The sequence below is a fragment of the Terrapene carolina genome, unplaced genomic scaffold, assembly GCF_002925995.2.
Source record: "Terrapene carolina triunguis isolate 2854851 unplaced genomic scaffold, T_m_triunguis-2.0 Scaffold112, whole genome shotgun sequence".
NCBI classification, from domain to species: domain Eukaryota; kingdom Metazoa; phylum Chordata; order Testudines; family Emydidae; genus Terrapene; species Terrapene triunguis.
Window position 1 is genome coordinate 15517132 of NW_020664463.1, and position 22642 is coordinate 15539773.

Genomic DNA, 22642 nt, shown 5'->3' on the forward strand with positions numbered 1-22642 from the left:
CAGCACACAAGACACAGATGCTGACTATATTCTGAATGTTTACGGCTCCCTTATGTGCTCAGGGAAAACCAGGTGCTACAGAAAGTGGTGTATGCTTGTGACTGCTTAAGGCAGGTTATAAGCACCTGGTTCAGAAAGAGGGGGGTTTTTTTGTTTTTTATTTTTCTTCAGTATTAATTTCCTCCTAATTCCAACTATCATTTTAAGGTTAGCCAAAGGCAAATAAGGGGATGAGTTCACTTACAATCTAAAGTTCACATGTGTTGCTGCACAGTAAACCATTAAGAAGAGAGATGCTGAAAACAAGCCTGCAGCAAAGAAATATTGAAAATGCAGAAGTGCCTGCAGGAACAGTGAGGTATCTGTGGCGCTGGAAGGACTGGGAATGATAGATAAGACACAGGGAAACTTGTGTTTGCATGTTAGGAAAGCACATACACACATCTAATTGGATAGAGGTTAGTATTGATTTTGATCACTGGGTGCTTTAACAATGAACACTTACCATCACCAGATGTCTATATTATGCATAATTTCCAATGTGCCCTACCTGGACTATCTATTCAAACCCAGTGACTCCCACCACAGCCATCCCCTTATTTTAGTATAGTTAACAAGCTTCTCCTCTTCCTTCCATCCAAATATGAGAGCATAAAACAGGTGACTCAAAAAATAAAGCAAGCTACATATTTACTCTGTTGGACAAAAACTACAAGCTGGGTTTCAAGTGTGATCAAATCAGCTCTCTTTGTGAGTCATTTGACAATTATACAAACCTTGGTCATTTAAAAATTGGATGAGAAATCCACCTTTGGCATGCAATTTGTCAGGGGCAAGCTGTCATTTTGTGCCCTTCATGTGGTTGGTTTCAGTCAAGATGAAGATTTTAAACACCTATTACTTAACTGGATTTAATAGCTCTCCTTTTTCATTAGAAGAGAGCTTTAACATCAATTTTTCTTAGCCCCAATTAGACTCCAACTGGAATATCCTCTGTTCCCTTCTTTGTTAATCAGATTTATATCAAAAAACAAATGATATATCACAGACCTAAATAATTTTATACATCAGTTATTTTGCATTTTAAGGCATTTTACCTGATAATGTCATTTCTGCCCCTTTGCCCACCACTTTGGAGCCATTGGGCAGTCCTGCATTCTGAGAGGCAGCAGCAGCAGCAGATTCCAATTATTTTTTTGGCTCTACTTAAGTTTTCTTTTTTCCAGGCAACAATTCCAGAGCCATTTCAAAATCCACTTAAACTACAAACCTCATACCCAGCCTGGAATTATCTATACTAGTTAAATTAATTTTAATAATTGAAAAAAATATTACACGCAGCTGCTGTTAACCCTCAGACAAATGCTAATACAAAAATTCTGGATGAAACACTGAAACAACAAAGTTTTTTGTCTGTTAAGAGGCAGACTTCAGGATGTATGTGGCGTAAGCCGCCAACCCAGCCATGTTGTGGTTTTATCCTCTGCTTTATAGCAGGAAACCATGGATTACAAATAAATACCACATTAAGACAGTGGATGTGTTTTATAAATGCTGCCTATGTACCTAGTCACAAATTAAAATGAAAGGCCTAGATAGCAGATACTGAGGCTCTTGAGAGGGCCAAATTATTTGACCATGAATTTATGTTCACACAGGAACAATTGCTAAGTCACTGGGATGTCTGAGGCGAGAGTAACAAAGACCACCTTATTGATAAATAAACCAATTAAAAGCTATCACGGAAAGTTGCAAAAGAAAACTCCAAGACTTAATGTTGGACAGTATGAAATATTTCCGTATAACATCTCAGGAATAAGCTACACAGGATACATTTTCATGGAGGATATTAGTGCACAGACCATCTCATTTGGTATAGAAAAGCAACATCCTGCAAGCAAGATAAGAGTGCATTCAGGTAGTACCAAGTAGGCCTCTACTTGAAAGGTAGCCCTGAATGTACCAGACATAGCTAAATCTGTAACCCCTTAACAACGTTGTTGGAGTAATACAATCAATTTAGCACCCACACATAGATCTCTGAAAATGCTCTACCCTCCTCTTGTCATAAGTAACACTTTATCTGACTGAAAGAGAAGAAAAGACTGAAATATTTTTCCTCATGTTTATTTTCTGCATTTGACAGGCCTCTACTTAGAGAGACTACTTAGAGAGGCTATAAATGTTTGTTTTTAGTAAAATGCAAGTTGAGATTCTGCCACATTTACCTGATGCAAGGACCTGGGGCTATCAGACAAAGACCAAATAGTGTGAGGCTTGCAATAAAATTGCAAGAGCTGACTGTACTGTCATTAAGAAGTAATTCTTACAGCAAGCAGGGACAGAAAATCCATTTTAAAAAACCAGGGAACTGTTACTGTAAAGCCACATAAATTAACAGGGGGGCCTTTTAAGGATCACTTCTTAGAAAAGCTACAAAAGCCTTTCTTCTGAATACAACGGATTAAGGACCATCACCCAGTTTGAGTATCCATTCAAACCCCACCTGTGTTTGTTTTTATTTTACTATTAGTTTGTTTGGAGCTTCATGAGTGCTAACATGGCAGTTTGACTGGTTAGAATCAGCCACTATAGAACTTATGTATTTATTAAACAGAGTCTATTCAAAAACCATTGGATTTGTATATAAATCATATTAAAATTTCTTACCGATGAGTTCCATCCAGGTTTGATTTGTGAATGAAGTTCAGTTTAGCATCTGCCCAATAAAGCTTCCATTCCTCATAATCCAAAGTCAATCCATTTGGCCAGTAAATGTCTGTGTTTATTATAACGGAGCGGCTTGAACCGTCCATCCCAGCACGTTCTATCTTTGGCACTTCTCCCCAATCTGTCCAATACATGAACCTATAATTTTTTTTTAAAAAAAAGAGAAGGATACAGATTATGTTCAAATCTACACTTTAATCACTGGAGTTATATTCCAGAGAAGATGAAGGCTTCGTTGCTATTTTTCTAGAAGAGACGGAGTTCTCTTTCGCTGAAGCTATATTCTACAGGGCAATGTACCTACCTTCTATGAAGCAGAACAAGCGTATCTAGGTTTTGCTTCTGTTTTTAACTAAAATCTCTCAAACATCAGTCAATAGTGTAATTTGATACTACTATTTTCAGGGTCTCTTCCCACAGACTGCATGAGACATTTGGGGAAATTCTACACACATTGCCTATAACCTTTCAGCATCAAAATTAATTAGGGAAATTAGACAATGTGCGCTGTCATAGAAAATAACTCCTTTAATATGGATCACAGGAGAAGAGTTTGTGTTAGTGCAGGGATTGTGGGGGACAGTAATTCTATGCAGTGGCAGAAAAATAGATATAAAGGAGGGTTGTTTTCTTTGGGGTTTGTGTTTGTTTTTGTGCTGGGAGAGTACTTCTGGCAGGGAGACTGCTTTTGTGAAAGAATGGATTTAGAGAGAGACAACCACTTGACATGTTTTTAAAACACAACTTGCCCTGTCTACACATTAAAGGGATAGTCTAGGCTGGAAAACTGTTTTAAAACACATTAACACACGTTAATTAATACATTTTTAAACACTACTTAGGAAATCATGTAAATCAGTGGTTCTCAAACTTCTGTACTGGTGAACCCTTTCACATAGCAAGCCTCTGAGTGTGACCCCCCTCTTATAAATTTAAAACACATTTTTATATATTTAACACCATTATAAATGCTGGAGGCAAAGCAGGGTTTGGGGTGGAAGCGGACAGCTCATGACCCCCCCAGGTAAAATAACCTCGTGACCCCCTGAGGGGTCCCAACCCCCAGTCTGAGAGCCCCTGGTGTAAACAAAGACATGTAAAAGCATGTTACCTGGTCATAGTTAACCCTAAGAGGAAACATATGGAAGTTAGATGGGGAGAGGGAAAGAGTATAATCAGAAAATTCTGCTTTTACTGATGGTAGGAGGAACTAACTCTACTCTTCTGGATTGGTAAAAGGATTTAGGAATAAACACTATTTTGCACCTGAAGGAACAACATATAGGGCAAGAACTTAAACAGGTGGATAAGAAAGCCAGACAAAACATTGTGTCAACAAGGAAAAACTGCAGCTCTTGGACACTTGTAGCACCCAGAGGCTGTATGGTGCCCACATGTGAGAACAGGACCTGGCCACCCATGCTTTAAACAAAAACAGACATGCAACACATTTAAGAAACATTTGCAGATGAAGTTATTCTTGGCAAAGATTGTTTTATTTATTTATTTCTATAGAGTCAGGAAATTCCAAGTCATATTTTCCCTTAATCTATGTTTACACACTCAAATGAGTGTTTAATACAATGCTATATCTGCAGACAGACATGCACCACAAGCAACACAAATATTGCCCAATTCAGTCCCAAGTGACTCACTCTTTAAAAAGGGATTTTTCTATCTTAAACTCACACACTGCATGGGTGTTTAGAGAGAATGCATTAAATTTCTCTAGACATGAATGAACACCATGAGGGAATGAGTTATCTGTCAAGAAGAAAATAAATCTAATCTTTAGAAAAAAAATTGCTAAATTGCACCTTTGGCAGGTTATCTGGCCAAACTTCATGGTAAGGTACAATTAGAAACTTGAAAAAGAAACTCAAGCGGTACTTCTACAAAGAGAAAAAGTTGATTTATTAGTTTTTTAAAGAAACAACCCCCTCCCCCTCCCGAAGCTGAGTCAAATATTTTCCAAAGGTTAATAGGTTCCAAGGTATTGACCACCCTGCCTGACCAACCCTTCAGGCTGAAACAGATAGCTCATTAGTTGCTATAACAGGCTCATTTCTTTCTCCCTCTCTCTCACCTTTTAAACAAGCAATTATTCAAGCAAAACCAGGTAAGTAAAGCTCAGTGACAAAAGGAAAGTCCTCCAAGACTTCATGAACAGGCCCATTTAATTTGTCAGAATATATACACACCCATGCACGCACAAATTCAGAATAGGATTTTAGAACATTTCAAACCAATCCCCTTGACCTTTGTTCAGTTTCTCCAATAGCTTTTTCACCGTCATTTGTTTATTTTCTTCTCTATGGTTGGAAGCCTGCAGGTTTTAGTCCCAGTTAAACTCTGTGGAGCCAGCAGATCCAGCATACCAGATGATGGTACAGAAAGAACATATGTAAGTGCTGTGCTTCATTTGGGAAAATTAAGAGACTTATCTTCACTAAAGAGTTAGCTGAAGATCTTTCTCCCCTTCTGTTTACACGCACAAATCTCTCACCCAAGTGTGGTGGTGCTTTCAACCTGGGCCAGCTGGTTACAGCCCAGGTTCCTTATTCACATGAGCTGGTAACTCACTCTGCACAGTCAAGTGCAGACAGTCCTCCAGTTTCTTCCCACAATCCCCTGTGTGCTGGGAAGGACAGACTATTCTACCACAATTCACTGGGAAAGAATCAGAGTGGTCCAGCTTAGTGCACCACAAAGATCTCTCAGATGAGCCCCCACAAGTCCTGGCACCTCATATGAGTGAGTGCAGTGCCAGCGTGAATGCAGTTGAGTGGACATACTTGTGTACGGCTTTGCAATGAGGCTGCTCACCTCTATGCTAGGCCAAAACAATGGCTCAGACTCCAGTGCTCATCACCCAAATTAACTCTACCATGAAGAAATATCCGCAATAACTTTGCTCAAATAAAATCAAAGAAAAGAAAGCGTGATGATTCACAAGACTACAATCTAATATCTTTTATAGCTGCTTTAACAGAAATCCCTTTTCCATTTCTAGGTGAAGTCAAGCTACACACTTAACTATTTCGTTTCCATTTTTCTGGAATGTTTACAGGATCAAGATTTTTATTTGATTAAATTGTGGTTGGTAACATAAACCATAGAGGGAAGGTGAGACAGTTATATGGGCTTTTTTAGGACATTATTTTTAATTTCTGTAAAAGGCAACTATAGTATAGGATAGGTGCTTTTTATTTCATTACTGAAAGAAAATCCAAAAGGAGTATTTTCTGTTAAATTATACCATCTGCTTGTTATCATATGCTACTTAACTTCCATTGCACAATATCCCTTTTCCCAACTGCTCATAACGAAGACTAAGATTTTGTCACGGTTCTTTTTAATAAAAGTCACACAGGTCACAGGCAAAAAACAAAAATTCACAGAAGCCCGTGACCTGTCCCTGACTTTTACTAAAAAATAACAGACACAACGGGGCTGAGACCGAGTCCTGCTGCGGGAGGGGAGTCCAGTGCCCGCCATCACTGCAGCTGACAACTCCAGGGTCCCCTCTCCAACACTCATAGTGGGTAGGAGCTCCGGGGTCCCCCAGCTGCCCGCAGCGGCTCGGAGGAGAGCCGCTCCCTGTGGCAGCTCAGAGCTCCGGGGCTGAAGCAGAAAGTGTCATGGATTCCATGGCTTCTGTGACCCCCGTAACATAATCTTAGCCTTACTCATAACTTGCTATAAAACTCAACTTTTGGATTGATGTTTCTCACGTCTGGCCTCTGCCCAAAGGGGGACATTTGTAAAAAGTTTAAATAAAATCTGCGCCCCTGTTTTTGAGTTGTACAAGAGGCAAAAACAGATAGATTTCCAACTACACAAAAATGTTGAATATGTCTTTTTGCATATAGATAACTTGGGAAAAAATTAAAGTACAGCTATTATTCAGAAGACTAGTAATCACTGAGAACTGGCCTCCAGTTCCTATGAAAAAAGTGAAAACAGTTTTAAGTACTGAAACGGTCAGTATTGCTCACGTGCTTTGGAACTTTTTGCCTTCATTCGGACCTATGGTACTAAACTACAACACTCAGCGTTACAGGTAACATAGTTGACTCTTTCCTCACTGAAATAATTACATACCTCAGCCTTATGTGCTTTGAGGATGCAACAGGCACAGATTTCACTGCAGAAATGTGTGCGAGGTTTGTGAGCACCAACCACTAGAGCAAGAGTTGAAATCCTGGACATCTTGAAATCAATGTCAAAATGCCAACAAATAGTTTCCTACCCTCCAACCAATATCACATCAGTCTGAAGAATGAAGTCTGAGCCTGCTGTCTCTAATCTATGCCCAAATCTCACGCAAACACTACGCAAAATCACTTAACCATTTTAGCTACGCCAGATGAAACGGAGACAAAGAGACTATAAAACTCAGACACGCTAACTAAAACCATAAATTTGTGGGCAGATTTATTTTAAACTCAGACCCTTCCTCTCAATTTTAATCCAAAATCCCTTTAAGGAAAAAAGAGAAGATTGATTATCTGAACCATGGAAAATAGAAAGGTTCTTCGACCCATCTAATTCACTTGAGTAGTTTGCTTGACTAAGGCCCAGAAAATTGTTGATACCAATTAAAAAAAACCTTTATCTTAGAAAGTTTACATCACCTGCAAAAATGCAAAGAAGTGGCAAGCCCCAGTTCTGCATTAATCAAGCACACCTTCAGCTCAGCCTAATTTGCAGTAATGGCTTGGGTAGAAATTAATTTAAGATCAAGTTTTCAAACTCATCTGCCTGAAGTTGAGGACAACAGTAAAAGTGGCCTGGCTGTCAAAGGTTCTGAGCACTCAATTCCCGCTAAAGTTAACGGGAGCAGAGTGTGCTTAGCACTCTGAAAATCAGGCCACTTCATTTCAGGTGCTCAAGTCTGGATTTGAGATACCTAAAGTTAGGCACCTATGAATAAAGAATTGAGCCTGTGTGTTTAAATCATGATATAAATTGCTATATTTGCATTGGGCCAGCCAGATGAATAGTATAGATAATGCCATAACTACCCCAATTTAATGGTAATGAAAACATAATAATCTTCCTCAAACTTGTTTACATAGTAAACCACTTATAAAAAACTGCTAAAGCACCCTCCTCCACACACACAATCTCTCAACGGTTTGCTTGCTTTCACCCAGACTAGGGTTAGCCTCATCCCCAAATACAAGTGTAGTTTCAACCAAGAAGCCTCAGTGAAGAAAAATCAAGACTGAATCACTTCCTTGGCCATTTTTTAATTATGACACAGATAAAACTAAATTATAGTTGCATATCAAATCTTGGTCTCTGAATATAAAAGAAGGAAAAATGATTGCTCCATCGTGCAACACTAAATGCAAAGAAGCTCCTACACCACAAAAAGTTAACATGTTTGTGCTTTTTTAATTGTTTCTTTTTTTCTTTCGTAACAATGATCATTTTGAACCTATTTTAATGAAAACAGCTTTTGCTGTCACAGCCCCTTTTCCTCTATTGAATTTTAAAATGAAGTCATGATGATGTCACCCTCCTGACATTTGCAGGTAACTAAATGAAGTCAAACACAGGGTTTTAACTATTGCAAATTTGAAAGGAAGTAAGATCAGAGGAGGTGGTTCTTAAGGGAAAATGTCAGCCTAACTAATAATTGCCTCTTGGGCAGGATTAAGTAAACCTAGAAAGTAGAAATCCCTTTATAAAGTAGTATGACTGGCTAGAAGTTGGGAGTGTGGAACCGTTCAGCTATAGCCCAACAGTTTTAATATGTCCCAAGCTGGTAATGACCAAGAGAGGTTACTAATCAATGATACAGAAAATCAACTGATGTTCTCAGTTCAGTCTCTGTAGATGGAGGAATAAAAATAGGTAACAGAGTCCTTACACCAAAAAGCTCACAAACCACACACACTATAGGAAAAATATTTCAGGTATGCATAAGAAAGCATGCTGAAAACAAATGTCAAGATTAAATACTGTAATTAAACTAACAGTTATTTGTGACAGTGGACACACAAGGATGGAAATTCATCACCATGCTCCACCAGCTTTGTAGCTTTCTGATCTGTAATGCCTTCCAATGGTGCAGCAGATTCTTTCACCCCTACTATCCACGCAGACACTAGGCCCCCCTGTTCAGAGCATCATTAAAATGACAGCCCACACTGTGACACATACAACAGTCCCATTCAGTGATCGGAGATTCTGTACATGATACTTAACTGATTTTAAGCCAGTTAATTGGGACACCTCCCAGGCAACCATTTACCTTCCCCAATGTTATTCAATGCAAAAGACAGCTGCTTGATTGGGACAGCCAATTATTTGGTATTGCCCTTCTCAGTGAATGCTTCAACTTTCCAATTATGCTAGTTTCAGTCCCTAAGAACCTCTAAGCTCTGCAGGGACTGAGGCAGCTGAGAAGCTTGTAAAACCAACCCAGGCCCTGAACTGCAGCAACCCCTGTGGAGCTTATCAACTCTGGAGTGGTCCCTAGGAAACTCAGAAGTGCCCTCTATTTGGTACAACTGTAGCTCACCTAATAATGGAGCAATATGAAGCCAAGATGACATGCCATCCACTGGGACCATCCAGATAAATGTACTGAAGCAGACCGGGATTTCCAAAAAAATAGTATGAAAATTACATTAGTAAATATATGTTGGCTATTTAAGATATTGGATGGCAGTGGCTCACTGGAATTTTCCTGTAAAGTAACTGACTTTGCAGAAGGAATTTTCATCTGCAAGCTTTGACAAAATAAATAATGGGGATCATTCTGAATTTGCCATTGTATTAACAACCCAAGAGTATCAAATTAAAAAAAACCAAACAACTTAAGGATCCATCTGAGTTTCCTGAGAACATATTTTAAAAAAGCATAGAAATAGAGCACCAAAAGAATGTGGTAAATGCATATATGCAATGGATAAATTATTTTCAGACATCAGAAAGACTGTCAGTGTGAAATTTCTCAACTTACTGAAAGACTCAGGAAACCCTTTTATGCTCCCAAATGAAAAAAACAACCAACAAAAAGCACTTACGGTCAACATATTCTCCTTCTCCAGTTATTGCCATAAAAACGAAGGAAGAACAAACAGTCCCTTCAAGACACAAAAGGCATTTTTAGCTACCTGAATAGTGCAGCTTTTTTAAGGCTACAGGCAAGCTGCAACTTCTTACTACGCTTACCAGTTAGGGGCACAGCTGGTTAAAAACTGCAGTTTCTCCACCCAAAAATTACATATTGGACAAAATGAAAGCTAAACAAAAAAAAATTGTTTACTGATTTTTTCCGGCAAATCAGTCTTTGTAGCTGTAGTACCAAGACAACAAGATTTGGCCAGCAAAGTATAGAAGACGATGGGAAAGAGGATATTTCACATCTCTAAGGCCTAGTCTAGTCAGAAAATGTTAGTCAGTAGGCACAACTTACACTGGCCAAGAAGTGCTTTTGCCAATATAGCTAATGCCAGTTTCCTGAGCAAAATACACTGTACTTACCGACAGAAGCACTTTTATGCTGGTATAGTTGCATCTACTCTAGGGCTTCCGGTAGTACAAAAGCATCACTCAAACCCCAAAATAAAAAACAAAAAACAAAAAAATCACATAATCCACCCCTAACCAACACTGCTAGATCATCAAGAGCTTGCAGTATCAACCTAGTCTTAGGGCTCATCTCCACTTACCGGTGGATGACGCTGCGGCGATCGATCCACCGGGAGTTGATTTAGCGGGTCTAGTGAAGACCCGCTAAATCGACCACAGATCACTCTCCAGTCGACATAGCGTAAGCTACGTCGACTTGATTTATGCTACTAACTTTCCCCTGTAGTATTGACCTGCCCTTAGCTTCTTACTCTGAGAAGTTGGTATGGTGAAAGAAATAGTCATTATTTTTAATTAAATTACTTTCCTTTTAAAAATTTTATAAGCCTAGGAACTCCACTTTTGAAAAATCATTTAATCTAATACATTAAACTGCTAACATACCAAGCTATTGTTTTTCCTTTTTTTAAAAAAACAAATACCTGTCAATCATTATCCAAGTTAAAATATTACAACAGGTCAACCTGAAAACAGGAAATAACACACCAGTCCCATTTCCTATACAGAAAAATGACCAAGCTTGCAAAATCCACCGCTATAAACCATGGATATCCAAAACAACTCAAATGTGCAGGTATTATATAATCACTCTAGTTTAAAAAAATCACTGGCTGTGTTACAAGAAAAACAGAAAGGGTTGCTTTTCATTCCCATCCAGACTTTAGTGAGAGTCCTTGAGAAGCAGTATTTGACACAGTAAGCAAACATGCTGATAGTGTGCAGAGGCACATGCACAATTGGCCTTTTCGTTGCAGATCCCCGGGAATTAGCCAAAAAGAAAGAAGCGTATTGAACCGAAGCAGAACCAGTTCTTGCTGAGTGTTTACAAAGAGGGCAGCTCCACCGTTTGAGCAGGTAGAAAGGGCTTTTGCTCCCAGGACTTGCAAATTAACCTTTTCTGTCTGAAGGCTTTGTCACATACTAACAGTCTGAAAAATTCCTGTTTTTTAACCATGAAGATGTCTTTTTATTGTTGTTGTTTATTTTGAAGTGAGTAGGAAATAAAGCTAGTCAGAACTGCAGCAATTAAAAATTTTTTTTTTTTTTAGAAAATCCACCTCTGTGTGAGTAGCCAAGCCAATACGGAGATTATAAGGTACCAACATTCAAAAAAAGGGTAGCATAGAATCATAGTAATGTAGGGCTGGAAGGGACCTTGAGAGGTCATCTAGCCCAGCTTCCCACGGACCAAATATATCTAGACCAGGCCTGCACAACTTGTAAAGCGGCGAGGGCCATATTACTCCAAAGAAAACAGCTGAGGGCCGAAACCCCCCGGCCCCACGAAAACACCCCCCCCCCCCCCCCCCCCCCCCCCCCTGGACACACCCCCCCCCACACACACCCAGCGCCCCCCCGCCCCGCGGAAACACCCCACACACACACACACAGCGCCACCCAGCCCCGCGGAAACAACCCCTCCTTCCCCAGCACCACCCCACCGCAACAACCTCACTCCCAGCGCCGCCCGGCCCCGCGGAAACAAACCCTCCTTCCCCAGCACCACCCCGCCGAAACAGCTGTGGGCCAAAAAGGAAGGTTGGGGGGGGGGAAGTGTGTGATACTTTATTAAGAATTTTTCAATTAAATCAAACAATTTTTTTAATTTTAATTTTTTTTATGAATCATAGAAAAATGAAAAACATCTGTTCCGTTGAAAGAAAACATTTGTACTTTTCATAATTACCTTGCAAATTTAATGAGAAATATTATCTCTCTTTTCATATTCGGGGGTCATATTTGAAGTGGATATTTTCATAATGTCTTCCAAATGGTCATCAGTCAGAGAAGAACGTTGCTTGTTTTTATTCATGTTCATGATGGAAAATGTTTGTTCACATATGTAAGTGCTTCCAAAAATGCTGAACGTTTTCAGTGCAACTTAATTGTCCAGACTTTTGTAGAAGTCCCGCAAGCTGCTTTCTCCGTGCTTATTTCGGTAAACTGCCGAACACTGAAGTTCAATAACCTCCAACTGCAAATCTAGTGGCACTTCCTCTGGATCCACAGAAAAGGGATCTTCAATCAGCTTCAACTGGACGTCGTCTTCTTTAGACAAAGTAAGTCTTCTGTCAAATTCTTCAATCAAAAGATTGATGTGCTTTGCGTATTTTTCTCCTAACTCGGCGTGTTTGTGCTGAGGGATACGCTGTGCAGAAGTGAGAAAGTGACACATTTCACCTTTTGACAGCTGACTTCTGAAAAGTTTCAATTTCATTTTGAAAGCTTTCACTGCTGCACACATTTGAAATATAAGTTGATTTTTTCCCTGAAGTTGAATGTTGAGATCATTCAGGTGTGCTGTAATATCACAAAAGAAAAAGAGATCTTGATTCTAGGACTCATTTTCAAGCTCTGGGAATTTTATTGGCCCATTTTCTAGGAATTTTGCTACCTCCTCTTTCAAAGCAACAAAAGGCTGGAGCACTCTTCCTCGACTCAACCACCTCACTTCTGTATGGTAGATTAAGTCTTTGCACTCGGTGTCTACCCCTTCAAGAAAGGCTCGAAATATCCTATGTTTTAGTCCTCTAGAACGGATGTAGTTTACAGTGGAAACTATCACTGACATTACATGCTCAAATTTTAAGACTTTGCTACACAAAACCTGCTGATGTATAATGCAGTGATGTTTGGTTATTTGTCTCCCGATAAATTCTTCAAGAAGAGTAACTGCTCCAACATTTTTTCGGCACATAACTGGAGCACCATCAGTACAAATGGCCAAGTTTGTGAAATCTAATCCCGACTTATCATTCATGCACTTTATCACTTCACTGGAAATTTCTTTTCCGGTTGTGCGACCCGTCATGGAGCACATGCCAGCAAGTTCTTCAGTAATTTCAAAGTTTTTATCACTACCTCTAATAAAAATAAGGAGTTGGGCGGTGTCTTTTAAATCAGTGCTTTCATCCATAGCTAGGGAGTAAAAGCAGAATTCACTGACTCTCTGCTTTAACTGATCACTTAGATTGGTAGAAATGTCAGCTATTCTTCTCTGTACAGTCATGCGTGATAGATTGACATTCTCAAATATTCCCCACTTTTCTGGACATAACTCAGATACAGCAATCAACATACACTTTTTTAAAAACTCGCCTTCTTCTGTGAAGCGTTTCCCAGCAGCAGCAATTTCCTTAGAAATTTTAAAGCTTACTTTAGTAACTGTATCATTCTCAGTGCTCACTTTCTTGAAAATTTGCTGTTCTCTACTAAGGTTTTTCGCTAAACTGGCTGCTTTAATTATTTTTTCATTTGGGCTCAATTTGGCGAGATTGGGATGTTTAGTTTCAAAGTGCCGCCAAAGGTTGTATTCTTTCGGAACGGCTAAGGTTTCGCGACACACAAGGCACAGTATTTTGTCTTTGGAAACAGTACATAAGTATTTATTCGTCCATTCAGTGTTAAACTCTGTGCTCTGATTCTATTTTTCTTTTCACTCATGGTATCCATTATGAAGCTCAAGATTTTGTTGAATAAATTCGCACACAAGGGAAACACTCAAAGTCACACACACAAAGAGAAGAGATATCTCACGGCGCATGGCACACTAGCAAGGCACTGACGGTGTGTGGAAGCCTGTAGGTCCAGGGGTCACTATATAACTGCACACAGCAGTCAATCAATGCAGTTGTAGATAAATCTCTGCATTATGCATTTTTGTATAACTTTTATATGACTTTGTATTGAACCTTAGTACTATGTTATAGCGGGCTCCTAAGATAGTATAATTAAGGTAAAAGAAAAATTTCTTCTGTGCAAATTTTTGAAGCAGAGTTCAAATTTGTGTGCCATGAGGCAAATGCGCCCAAGTGAGTAAAATGCTTATACATTAAAAAAGTTTTAATTTGCAATTTGTGTCAATTTATATGGGTTTTCAGATAGAGACATAAGTAAAAAAGTTTCCCAATACACACAGATTTCTCCTCCCTGCCTCCCAGTGCCCTTCCCCACAGCCCCACCACCACAACTAAACAATGCCCCACACAGACCCCCCACTGCCCAGTGCCCTGACACACACAGATCTCCCCCACTGCCCAGCACCCCACTGCCTAGCACCCCAAAAACACAAACCTCCCCCACCGCCCAGCACCCTCCACACCCTCACAGCCCAGCACCCCTCCCGCACACCTCCAAGACATTCACTCCACCACACCCTGCCCCCTTCCCTGGCCGCACTCACCAGCCCTGCTGGGAGGTGTCTGGCTCCTAGGGTGAGAGCGGCAAGGGGAGTCTCCAGTGGTGAGCTGGAGCCGGTTCGCACCGGTTCACAGGAACCGGTTGTTAAATTTAGAAGCCTTTTTAGAACCAGTTGTCCTGCGCGGGACAACCGGTTCTAAAAGGGCTTCTAAATTTAACAACCGGTAAGTTGAAGTGACCAGGAGCGTAGCTGGGGGGGGGAGCAGAGGGAGCGGCCGCTCCCCCTGAGCACATTATCCAAAAGTGGCGCCTTAGGAGCCGACCCCGGGGTGCTCCAGCTCTCTGCCCCGCTCCCCGGCCCCAGCTCACCTCCGCTCCGCCTCTGAACACTCCGCCCCGCTTCTCCCCCTCCCCCGCCCCCCGCGAATCAGCTGTTCGCACGGGAAGCCTGGGAGGGCGGAGAAGCGGTGCGGCGGCTTCGCGTTCAAGCCCAAGGAGGCGGAGCGGAGGTGAGCTGGGGTGGGGGGGGCCGCCCCAGCTCACCTCCGCTCCGCCTCCCTGGGCCTGAGCACGAAGCCACGGCTTGCTTCTCAGCCCTCCCAGGCTTCCTGTGCGAACAGCTGATTTGCGGGAAGTGGGGGGGCTGCAAGCTCAGCCTGTCCCAGTGCTCCAGGCACTGCGCGGTGGTGGCGTGGCCCAGCCACCTCCACACAGCGCGGTAAGGGAGCAGGGAGGGGGTGTTGGATAGAGGGCAGGGGAGTTCAGGACGGTGGTGGGGGGGGTGGATAGGGGTCGGGGCGGTCAGAGGGCAGGGAACGGGGGATTGAATGGGGGCAAGGGTCCCGGGGGCAGTCAGGAAGGAGCAGGGGTTGGATGGGGCAGTGGGAGGCAGTAAGGGGTAGGGGCTCCAGGGGTGATTGGATGGGGCAGGGGTCCCGGGGGACCATCAGGAATGAGAGGAGGGGTTGGATGGGGCAGGGGTCCCAGGGGGGGCGTCAAGGAACGCAGGGGGTTGGATGGGGCAGGAGTCCCGGGGGGTGGGCCAAAAAGCGCTCAGGACGGGTGCGGTGGCTGAGCCCCGTGTCCCGCTGGGGGGGGGGGGGGCAGCGCGCGAAGGCTCCATCCCCGTGTCCCGCTTGGGGCTGGGGGAGGGGGGTGGAGGCCGGCGGCGCGCGAGGGCTCCGTGCCCGTGTCCCGCTTGGGGCGGGGGGACCGGTGGCACGCGAGGGCGCAAAAATATCCTTGCCCCGGCGTCGGGTCGGGGGGGGGGGGGGGGAGACGCGCCTGAAAGCCCTGCCCCCGCAGCTCTGATTGGGCTAGACTCAGCCTCCTGCATTGCTGGCTCCTGCCGGCAGGCCGGCGCGCCACCGGGAGCTGCCCCAGGAAGCGCCGCCAGACCAGCCTCAGGACTGTAGCGTGATAGTGAGCGAGCGGTTAAAGGGCGTCCCGACGGATGTGCGGTCGGGACGCGAGACAGATGTGTGTGTGGGGTTTAGAATCCCCCGGCGGGCCGCACAGTGAGCCCCCGCGGGCCGCATGTTGTGCAGGCCTGATCTAGACCATCCCTTTGTCTAACCTGTTATTAAAAACCTCCAACGACAGTGATTCTACAACATCCCTTGAAGACTATTCCAGTACTTAACTACTATTATCATTAGAAAGTTGTCCCTAACATCCAACCTAAGTCTTCCTTGCTGCAGATTTAGCGGATTACTTCTTGTCCTACCTTCAGTGGACATGGAAACAATGGATCACTATTCTCTTCGTAACAGCCCTTAACGTATTTGAAGACTCTTATTGGGTCCTCTCCAGTCTTCTTTTCTCAAAACTAAACATGCCCCGTTTTTTTAACCTTTCCTCATAGGTCGCATTTCCTAAATCTCATGTTTCCAGCTTTCAATGCCACTCACTCAAATTTTATCAAGATGGAGAGGTGGCTCAGCCAAACCTAAGTGTCATTGCAACCCTGTGCGTCACGTTACAATGTCCAGAGCTGGGCCCAGCCCCATGGGACAGGAGCTGCTACTGCTTCAGGGTGAATACAAAGCAGTCTCTTTCTCCAACTCCTCCCATTACCTTCCTCCCCCCACCTCCTCCCCAGATTAGGGTTGCAATGCTGGGAGGGAAGAGTGCATTACAGTAACTCCTCGCTTAACGTTGTAGTTATGTTCCTGAAAAACGCTACTTTAAGCGAAACAATGTTAAGCAAATCGAATTTCCCCATAAGAATTAATGAAAAGCAGGGGAGTTAGGTTCCAGGGAAAAAATCTTCACCAGACAAAAGATTACATTTTATATATATTACACACACACACACACACACACACACACACACACACACACACAGTATAAGTTTTAAATAAACAATACTGTACACAGCAATGATGATTGTGAAGCTTGGTTGAGGTGGTGGAGTCAGAGGGAGGGATATTTCCCAGGGAATGCCTTACTGCTAAATGCTGAACAAGCATTCGGCTGAGCCCTCAAAGGTTAACACATTGTTGTTAATGTAGCCTCACACTCTACAAGGCAGCACTAATGGAGGGAGGGGGAGACAGCATGGCAGAGAGAGACAGAGACACACCAGGAGAGTGTGTGTGTGGGGGGGGGGGGGGGGTACACACCGTGTGTGTGTGTGTGTGTGTGTGAGTGTGAGAGAGAGACAAGCATTGCCCCTTTAAGTATGCTGGCCCCACTCTAAGTACACTGCCTTTTTAAGTAGATCAGCAAGTTGAGACAGCAGCTGCTGCCAGCAAGCTCCCTCTGTCCTGAGCCCTGTCATGGGCTCCCTCTGTCTCAGCCCTCCACTCTGTGGAGATGGGGTACAGGAGCGGGTAGCAGAAGCCGGGGGAGGGGGATACCCTCACATTAGCACCCCTCTTCCCCCCCCGCACAGCAAGCAGGAGGCTTCCAAGAGCATCAGAGGGCAGGAGCAGCACAGGGCAGTGGGGGGAGGAAGAGCTGAACTGCCCGGCAATTGATAGCGTGCTGGGCAGTTGCCGCACAGGAAACTTAGGGGAGCTGCCGGTCCACCCTGGTTCCAAGCCCCCACCAGCTAGCTCCAACGGGCTGCTCTTTCTGCAAGCAGTGGACAAAGCAGGTGGCTGTCAAACAACGTTATAAAGGAGCACTGCGCAACTTTAAAAGAGCATGTTCTCCAATTGATCAGCAACGAAACAATGTTAACCGGGACAACATTAAGTGAGGAGTTACTCTACATGTAAAGATGGGTCACAAAAACAAAGACAAAATGCAGTTGGTGGGTCGTCTTAGTAAAACGTTTGTGAACCACAGTCCTGGGATGAATTTCATCAGACCCTGCCAACTAGAATACATGTAATTTATCTAAATATTTTTAACCTGTTCTTTCCCTATTCTGCCTTGAATTCCTTAACACAATATTAACAACACTAGGTAAGTATCTGGTCACAATTAACTTACTTAGAGAAGACCAAAGCAAAACAGACATTAAGCACTTCAGCCTTCTTGGTGCTCTGTTTAGCTCTCCTTCCCTGTTAGACAGTGGACCTACATTATTTTAAACCACGACTGCACTACATTTGAATACCAGCTGCATGATGGTGATGTACACATCTCAAACATACTTCTCAGCACTACAACTAGCTGTCTCTACAGGAATCACGCCAAATGTAATACAATGGATCCTGAAAGCCAACGTGAACCTTCGTTTACATCAGTAGCAGGTAAACTGGCTGAAATAATAAAACCTAGATAAACATGGAAAGGGACAAACTAGCAAAGCTTTTGTAAAGGAAAATTGTATTTCTCCAATCTACTAGAACTCTTTGACCTTATGACAAAATAATGAATGAGGGAGAATAAGCTGATGCAATTTCTATAGACTTCAAAAAACATTGTCAAAGTCCCTCACAAGAGTTTATGGAAGAAACTAAGTAGTCATGGCTCATGAAGTAGATAATGGACAGAAAGCAAACAGTAGGAATAAAAGAACCTTTCGCTACACTGAAAATTGATAACAGTTGGGAGAGCTCCAATGGTGACTAGTAGGATGATTGGTGTTTAACATATTCATTAGTTATTTATTTTACTTTTTAAATCTTGTTCAGAATGTAGAACTTTAAAAAAAAAAAAAGTATATGTCGCCATTAATGTATTAGCTGATAAAGGAATGCAGGGAGAAATAGGTGTTTATCAGTTCTAGCATACTGCTGTTATTTGGCTTTTTCTGAGCACCAACAACAGGCTAGGAGCTATAAAAGACCAGGGCCTTGCCCAATAGGCTTATAAACAAAATTAGACAGACACGGTGGAGTTGAAACACAACTTTGAAACATACAAGACACTTCTGTTCATGATGCAACTTCCAACCCTATAAGTTACCTGAAATAGCGTACACCTTTACAATTGCCCATCACTAAGTGAAATCAGGTTAACATGTTAACTGCCAGACAGTGGTCCATTTAGTCCATTCTCCTATTTCGAACAGTGATCAAAACCATATGTAAAAATCCTGGGAATCCTGCCCATAGGAGTTTCTTTGCAGCCCATCCTGCTTCCTATCTATTAGTGGTTAGTTTATGCTCTGAAACTGGATCCTGCTATGGTCTTGGACAAAATGATATCATGTGACAATAAGTTCAATAGGGGAATTATACATAATGTAACAACGCATTATCAGTTTCAATTTATCTTTCTATTTTATTTGCTGTCTCCTTATTTTTGTAAGATGAGAGGATACACAATCATGTCTGCGTTATCTTTAGATATCTCTATCCCAAAAATACATGAAGTTCACTTTTGCAATCAGTAAAAATAAATAAATAAACAAACAAATAGTTTTTGAAATAATAATGAAAAGTCAGCTCTTCAGTAATGACCAAATTCAGGAAAGGAATTGTTTAATTTTAAGCACGTACTTAAAGTCTTTTCCTGAATTGGGGCCGTAACGAGAACAAATTTAGAGTGCACAGTAAATTACTCTTTAAAAAAAAAAATCAGTATCTATACAGTAATTACACTACACAAGTGGCCAATAACCTGACACAACAGGTGAAAAAGGAGGAGAGGGCAGGTAAGTTTGTGAAATACTGTATAAACTTTGACAAATGCTTAAGATTCAACACTGCCAATCAAGTAATCTGCATATTTATTTGAGGGGAGGAATAACCACACAGAAAGGACTAAATTGTTGGCTGCCTAAGTGCGTGGTTGAGAGCTGAACAAAAGCCAACAGACATGCTTTATAGAGCTGAAGAGAAAGCTTGCCAGCTTTTCAGAGTCGTTCCCCATAGAAGATAAAGTGGAAAGCATCTGGGAAACGGAGACAGAAATATGAGCTGAAATTGAGAATTAAATCACTTTCCTTCCCCCTCTTTTGTCCACAGTAGACTTAGAGTTTGGTCAAATCCTTCAAATAAAAACTAAAATTGTCTTTCAACATTTCCAATATAAAAACTCTGCTTTATAAACAAAGGAATATAATTCTGCCATTTCAAATAGCATAGGGCCGGAACGTGGCACACAATCAGCAGCCAACATAAAACTTCTCCATCCCTCTCCTCCATAGAAAATCATCTTCATTATTTAATCATAATCAAATCTGTTTCTTCTGCTTCAGGGGGCAGAAGCTGAGAGTTCTGCATTAAAAAAGCCATAAAAATTGATGTGTTTCTCTTTTCGCCTTTCCTTCCTATACCACAACATTGCATTTCAAGTTACTGATTACACTTATCCTATGAGAATTACCATAGGCCTTGTTTATACTACAAGGAGTTTGCCAGTATAAGTTATACCAGGTCCTCTGGCACAATGAAACTCTCAATAAAATTAAAGCTCATTTGTGCAGGAGATAAAACTTAATCCAGGGGTGGTCCAAGAATATGGAACTCCCCCAAGAACTCAGGACCATCACAAACTTCACCACTTTCCATTCCAGGTGCAAGGTGCATTTCTTTGACTTTGCCTTCTCTAATGTAAACACATAGCAAAACATGCATTTATTCAAACAACCAAACCAGGACATTCCACTGCATAGGCTGCTCCCTTTGAGGAGAGGAGAGAAGAGAACCCGCACGTGTCAGATGCAAGTTTATGTTGCTTAATGAACTATTGCAGGGGTAGGCAACCTATGGCATGCGTGCCAAAGGCGGCAGGCAAGCTGATTTTCAGTGGCATTCACACTACCCGGGTCCTGGCCACCAGTCCAGGGGGCTCTGCATTTTAATTTAATTTTAAATGAAGCTTCTTAAACATTTTAAAACCCTTATTTACTTTACATACAACAATAGTTTAGTTATATATTATAGACTTATAAAAACAGACCTTCTAAAAACGTTAAAATGTATTACTGGCACGCAAAACCTTAAATTAGAGTGAATAAATGAAGACTCGGCACACCACTTCTGAAAGGTTGCCGACCCCTGAACTATTGGAAGCTGCTCTGATATTATGGAAATGAGTGCAGCATCAGAACCTATATAGAATCAAATGGCAAACCCTCCTAGTGTAAACACAGCATATACCAGATGTACAGATAAAATCACCTATTCCAGAAAGACAATTCTACATTTAAACTAACGGCAAATGAGAAATACTGTACATTTAAAAGAGAAAAAAAAATCACATTCATTACTAGCTTTATTATACCAGCAAAAGTTTCTGTGTAGACCTGGCCTAATTGTAACAACATTTCAACATCTTAAAATCTTAATTCAAGGTCACAAATGAGTTGTTTGCTTTCAACTTTGCCACATTTTGTCATGTGTTACCGAATCGGCCAACATCTCCTTGGGGGAGATTCAGAGCTAGAACAGCAGGGGTCTACAGTAAGGGGGAAGAAGAAAGAAAAGGTAGGTGAGGGCAACAATTCTTAGTTGTTAATTTGGTCTCCTGAAGTACTAATTTACCCCAGACATCTCTCAGACAGGCAAGGGAGACAGTACGTGTAAAATACCTGTTAAACTTTATTTTAAAAACCTCCTGAGGGAGTCTGGTATCACCAAGCATCTAAATCAAGAAAGAAATTTTACCCTTCTCTGATACATTATTTTATATCCAGTACATACAAAATTTCCCAAAGCAGTAGAGAAACCTCCAAGGAGGAACCAGTGCTTAACTCACTGCTCTGAATTTATAATTGTATTGGTTTATTCCAGCAAGAGCATATGTAGTCTTTTCCTTTATCAGAATACAAGCTTTCGCCTGTGTTCATTTAGAACAGTGGTCACCAACTGGTCGATCCTGGAGACTCTCCCAGTCGATCACGATCTCCAGCGGTGTAACAGGGCTGCTGCTAAGGCAGGTTCCCTGCCTGCCGCGGCCACACAGCACTCCCGGAAGTGGCCAGCACGCCCCCTCAACTCCTATTGGCCAGGAATGAGGAACTGTGGCCAATGGGAGCTTTGGGGGCAGTGTCTGCAGAGAGGGGCAGCACACAGAGGCGCGTCGGGCCGGGACAGGCAGGGAGCCTGCCTTAGCCTCGCTGTGTCATGGACCAGGAGCCGCCCACAGTAAGTGCCACCCGGTGGGAGGCCACACCCCAACCCCCAGCGTTGAACCCCCTCCCAGAACCAGCACCCAATACCTCCTCCTGGCACCCAGAACCCCAGCCCTGAGCCCCCTCCCAGAGCCAGCACCCCAAACCCCTTCCCCAGGCTCAGCCCAGACCTCCTCCCACACTGCGAACCCCTTGGCCTCAACCCAGAACCTGCATGCCCTCCTGAACCCCAACCTCCTGCCCCAGCCCAGTGAAAGTGAGTGAGGGTGGGGGACAGCGAGTGACGGAGAGAGGGGTGATGGAGTGAGAGGGTAGGGCTTTGGGGAAGGGGTGAGGTAGATCCTGGGTTGCCCTTAAATTCAAAAAGTGATCTTGGGTGTAAAAAGGTTGGAGACCGCTGATTTAGAAGGAGGCCTGATGGAAACGTAAGGTTGTTCTTGGCTACCGCTAAATCCTCTCTATATTCCAGAAGGGATTACTTTGTTAGACAAACCTAGGTCTTATGTGTTCGAACTGTTGACTCGGCAACAGAACTGTCCTTCCCTCAACCATGTTCTGAACTGCTAAGATAGGTCACCGAATTCTCTAGAAGTATTTGGCATAGAACAAACTCTAGGTTTTAGAACAGGAGTACTTGTGGCACCTTAGAGACTAACAAATTTATTAGAGCATAAGCTTTCGTGG

The 22642-nt window shown here is 42.5% G+C and overlaps 1 protein-coding gene across 2 annotated transcripts in view; it reads right to left on the reverse strand.

The window, feature by feature from the left end:
• The window catches only part of LRP6 (LDL receptor related protein 6), a 196010-nt gene that overhangs the window by 106980 nt on the left and 66388 nt on the right, over positions 1 to 22642 (reverse strand). For both annotated transcript variants that reach the window (XM_026652320.1, XM_026652319.1), the window contains exon 3: positions 2671 to 2868. In XM_026652320.1, coding sequence (XP_026508105.1) covers positions 2671 to 2868 — 198 coding nt within the window. The remainder of the gene's footprint in view (positions 1 to 2670; positions 2869 to 22642) is intronic.